At 43.2% G+C, this 5,017-nt stretch overlaps 1 protein-coding gene across 1 annotated transcript in view; it reads left to right on the top strand.

Moving 5' to 3' along the window:
- The window catches only part of epb41l3a (erythrocyte membrane protein band 4.1-like 3a), a 45,722-nt gene that overhangs the window by 6,143 nt on the left and 34,562 nt on the right, over window positions 1–5,017 (top strand). The window contains 7 exon segments of the mRNA XM_020625446.1: window positions 1,668–1,755; window positions 1,843–2,016; window positions 2,200–2,304; window positions 3,132–3,174; window positions 3,278–3,353; window positions 4,461–4,582; window positions 4,840–4,936. Coding sequence (XP_020481102.1) covers window positions 1,678–1,755; window positions 1,843–2,016; window positions 2,200–2,304; window positions 3,132–3,174; window positions 3,278–3,353; window positions 4,461–4,582; window positions 4,840–4,936 — 695 coding nt within the window. The 5' untranslated portion in view covers window positions 1,668–1,677.

The following is a 5,017-nucleotide window of genomic DNA, read 5'->3' as shown; positions in this document are numbered from 1 at the left end:
AGATTTGAAGTTCCTTTTGGAAAACTGGGACGCCATGTCATCCGGACTAAAGAGGACAAGGACAACCCAAGTTGTTATCAGCGCTCAGTTCAGAAGCCTGCATCTCTGATGGTATGGGGTTGCATGAGTGCGTGTGCCATGGGCAGCTTACACATCTGGAAAGGCACCATCAGTGCTGAAAGGTATGTCCAAGTTCTAAAACAACATATGCTCTCATCCAGACGTCGTCTCTTTCAGGGAAGACCTTGCATCTTCCAACAGGACAATGCCAGACCACATACTGCATCAATTACAACATCATGGCTGCGTAGAAGAAGGATCTGGGTACTGAAATGGCCAGCCTGCAGTCCAGATCTGTCACCCATAGAAAACATTTGGCGCATCATAAAGAGGAAGATGCGACAAAGAAGACCTAAGACAGTTGAGCAACTGGAAGCCTGTATTAGACAAGAATGGGACAACATTCCTATTCCTAAACTTGAGCAACTTGTCTCCTCAGTCCCCAGACGTTTGCAGACTGTGATAAAAAGAAGAGGGGATTCCACACAGTGGTGAACATGGCCTTGTCCCAACTTTTTTGAGATGTGTTGATGCCATGAAATTTAAAATCACCTTATTTTTCCCCTTAAAATTATGCATTTTCTCAATTTGAACATTTGATGTGTAATCTATGTTGTATTCTGAATAAAATATTGAAATTTTAAACTTCCACATCATTGCATTCTGTTTTTATTCACTTTATTCACATTTTGTAAAGTGTCCTAACTTTTTTGGAATCGGGTTTGTATATCTCTGAAATATCACCTTTTGGGATTCCACATTACATTAGTGACAAACGTAATGACATAAATGATGGAGACACATTCAACATGTTCAGGAAACTACAACAATACATACAATGTGTTATACCACTGCATGGCAATGTTTACAAGAAAGCTCCACAGGATACTGATCAATCTGAAATTCAAGCAGTATATTCATTTTTGTATTGAACCTGGGATAAATCACAAGATTTGTTATGCTTCTAAACAATAAGGTCATTTTTAATCATTAACTTGACAAACTTGGCAATAAACATACTCAGACATTTAAGGTTATAAGCTCATGTTAGGCTCTGCTGTGCAGCTACGTGTCAGTGCTGACAAACTGTAAAGCTGTATTCTGCATACATCTGAGGTGGCACCGTTTTGGAACATTTCCATCCTGCAACTCTTATTCCTGCTCTGAAGGCCAAGGTTCGAGGAGCAAGGAAGCTGCTCAAGGAGCAATGAGTGAGAGGACTTTCACAGAAGTCTATGAGCTGATGTGCTTCTTCATCGGAAATTAGTTGGTGATCGGATGCTTCAGATGAAGGAGCAAAGGAAAAATTCTCCTCTCTTTAAAATATTGCCTCAATTCCTCTCTCCTTGCAATTGTTCTTCACATCTTTCCTCACATCTAGGGGGGCATGACCCTAACCCAAAGACACAAGTGATGTAAACATGAATGCAATTAAGAGATGTGGGTTTAATCTGTGTGTGTTTTCTTTGGTGTGGCCTTACATGTGTCAAATATGTAACTCTATCCCTGATGATTGTAGAGTTCAACTAAACTCACCCTGGAGAGTTTAGTTGATCTGCTTTTGGATCATTAATCTCCATGGTGACTGTGTTATCACTGTCTCACAGGTGAATCACCATGACAACAGAGCCAGGTGAGCCACAGGAAGGCCAGTCCAAAGAGATTGAAGCTGCCGCCCACTCCACACCTAAACAGGTAAAAGTGAATTATTGATCAGTATGAAAATTCAGTGAACAGGCCATTAATCTGGAACATGAAATGTGACATTTTTTGTGTCCTCAGGGAAGGGAGGTCGGACCCCCCCAGACTAAAGATCAGAGCTTATTGGCTGAGGACTCAACCAGTCAATTGTCATCAAGCAGTCGGATCAGTCCGGCCAGGAACCCATTGAGTTTCAGGATGATTCAGGCGAGGGTGACCCTGCTAGATGGCTCGCTGTTCATCTGCACCATAGAGGTGAGACAGGTGTGACAGGTCAGACAAGTGAGCCAGGTGGAGACGAGTGCATTTTCAGTGTATTGGTCACAGAAGGATCATACTTCCCCCAGCTGATGATGATGAGTGCAGTAGAAACAGTAAACAGTGATTCAGATGGCAGTTGAATGTTTGTCTGATGTTGTTTTTCTGTTGTGTTTTCAGAAGCGAGCCCGTGGTCTGCAGCTGTTCGAGAAGGTCTGTGAACACATCAACCTGCTGGAGAGAGACTATTTTGCTCTGTCCTTCAGAGACAGTGACAACAACAAGGTACCTGACTGTCTATTTGTCTACCTGTTTTGACTTTATACTTACTAGTTTAATGTTTGTTTATCTCACACTGTGGGCCCATCACCTCCAGGGAAAGGAGTTGGGGCTCAGTGAAATGCAATTCGGGCTGCAGGCTAGGCCAGGTACCTGGGCATGTTGATCCCTGGCTGGGTAGGCTAACTCTAGGAAAGTGGATTGTTCTCTCTCTGGTGGGAAAAGAGCTGGAACTTGTGCAGGAGGTGGAGCATTACCAACTACATGTAGTTGGGCTTATCTCCATATAATACTCTTGGCTCTGGAACCAAACTCCTGGAGAGGGGCTGGATTCTATCCTTTTCTGGAGTTACCCAGGGTGAAAGGCGCTGGGCGGTTGTAGGGATACTCACAAGTTCCTGGCTGGGCACTAATCTTGTGGAGTTCTCCCTGAGCAATGATAGGGTTACCTCCGTGTGACTTAAAGTCACTGAGAGGAAAGCTCTGACTGTTGTTTCAGAGTATGTGGCCTTCTTGGAGACCCTCGGTGGGGTTTTTGAGAAGGCACCACTTAGAGACTTTATAGTCCTACTGGGGCTCTTCTACACTCACATGGGTAATGATAGAAGGGGGTGATTGGGAGCAACGGTTTGCCCAATCTGAACCCACATGGCACTATTGGACTTCTGTGCTCGCCATGGATTGGCCATAACAAACATTGTGTCCGAGCATAGGGTTGTTCATCTGTTCATCCATCCAAGATGATCTGCTTACCTGTCTGACTGTTTACCTATTTACTGGTCTGTCAGTTGACTTGTCTGTCTGATCTGTGACCTTTGATCTTTTTGTTGTAGAACTGGCTGGACCCAGCAAAGGAGATGAAGAAGCAGGTCAGAGGTCAGTATGATCCTGGTTTTGATCCAGCACAGATTGCACTATTTTTCAGGTTACTTGATTTTAACAAACTCCTTAAGTCAATTCCATGCTCTCTCTCTCTCAGGCGTTCCTTGGAACCTCTCCTTTAATGTGAAGTTTTACCCTCCAAACCCTGTCCAGCTCTTTGAGGACATCACCAGGTAGTTTTTCTCATCTATCAATCAAAGCTCACCACTGTCTCCCATGTTTTCATATGGTGAACAGCTGTGGAAGGTAAAAAGCATGTTTGAGATCAGACAGATCTACATAGAATCAGTCACTGCTGTAGTTTCTGGAACCAGGTGCTGCATTTGCTAACCACAGACTGCATGTCTGTGCAAATTCTCAGTCATCCAGGTCATAATAAGCTGAAAAAACATTTAAAAAATCATCTGGACTTGGTTTTAGGTAGAAGATGTTTCACCTCTCATCCAAGCGGCTTCATCAGTTCTGTCTGACTGGTGGTGAGCAGGAGGTATTTATCCCCCTGGCTGGTGTTCCAGTCCTTCGATAGCCAACAATGTCCCCTAACGACTGAGTCGTTATAGGCCAGTATCAGTGAGCGTCGTTATCTGTCTTTGAACCCTCACATGTGGACCGATGCCTATTGTCCTGGTGTGAATTAGGGTGGAGATGTTTGGGCAGAGATTCCACTGACTGCAAGAACTCAGGGCATGATGGAAAACACCAAACTCTTACCTGATCTAAGAGCTGATAGGTTTAGATGCTGGATCAACAGCATGACGCGTTATAGAAATGCGTCATTTATTGTGTAATTGGAGAGATTCAGATCTTATTAGTCTTGTTGTGGTTCAAGGTTCAAGGATTTTATTATCAGTTCACCATATGTGCAGGTATAGAGAAAATCAATATACAGTTTCTCTCTCACCTAGTATTGGGTGCCATAACATTTAGGATCTAAAATAGAATAAAGTAGAATAAAAATAGAATAGAATAGAATAGAATAGAATAGAACTGGATTAACATAATTAGGATAATTCTAAACGGTACAGCCAATAAGCTGTGACTCAAAACAGAGTACAGTCAGTGACCGTAGTGCAAAACAATCACTTTGCACTATGAAAGTGGTCAAACGTGACTTTTATCAGTCAGAGAAGCTGAATGCAGTCTGCAGAAGGAAGTCGGTGATGTTCATCTTGACTGCAAGTTTTTGTCACCACCCCACTGCTGCCTGCTCAAGTCTCCTTACCAGGTGAGGCGCAGTGCATCTTAACAATCCTAATGGCTTCCTGTTCGTCTATCTGCAGGTACTTCCTGTGTCTCCAGCTAAGACAGGATATCATTTCCGGTCGTCTTCCTTGTTCGTTTGCAACACACACCGTCCTCGGCTCCTACACTGTTCAATCAGAGCTTGGAGACTATGACCCTGGTATCAACACCTGCTCCTACTGCCGACTGTACCCTACCATACCCTGCCATTATTTGATGGGCCCTACCCTACTGGATTGTACTGTACTCAGATGTACTATATTCTACTCTGCCATACTGTTCTTTGACATACAGAACCCTATATTGGACCCAACCAGCCTTTCTCTGACATACTCCACCATACCCAGCTGTACCCTTCTGATTAATTGTCTGTCTTTCTTCCTTCTGTTTGTATTGACCTGTCTCTGCATATTTCAGATGAGTGTGGTTCCAACTACATCAGCAATCTTTGTTTTGCTCCAAATCAATCCAAAGAGATGGAGGAGAAGATCATGGAGCTGCACAAAACTCACAGGTCCCTAGAGTCACAATGTAAACAGTACAAATAAAGTCATTATAATAATAAATCACATCTAAAGAATATAAATAAAGTCAA

The sequence above is a fragment of the Monopterus albus genome, unplaced genomic scaffold, assembly GCF_001952655.1.
Source record: "Monopterus albus unplaced genomic scaffold, M_albus_1.0 scaffold355.1, whole genome shotgun sequence".
In the NCBI taxonomy this organism is placed as follows: domain Eukaryota; kingdom Metazoa; phylum Chordata; class Actinopteri; order Synbranchiformes; family Synbranchidae; genus Monopterus; species Monopterus albus.
Note: the sequence above shows the minus strand (reverse complement) of the source record. Positions and strands in the feature narration are given on the sequence as shown.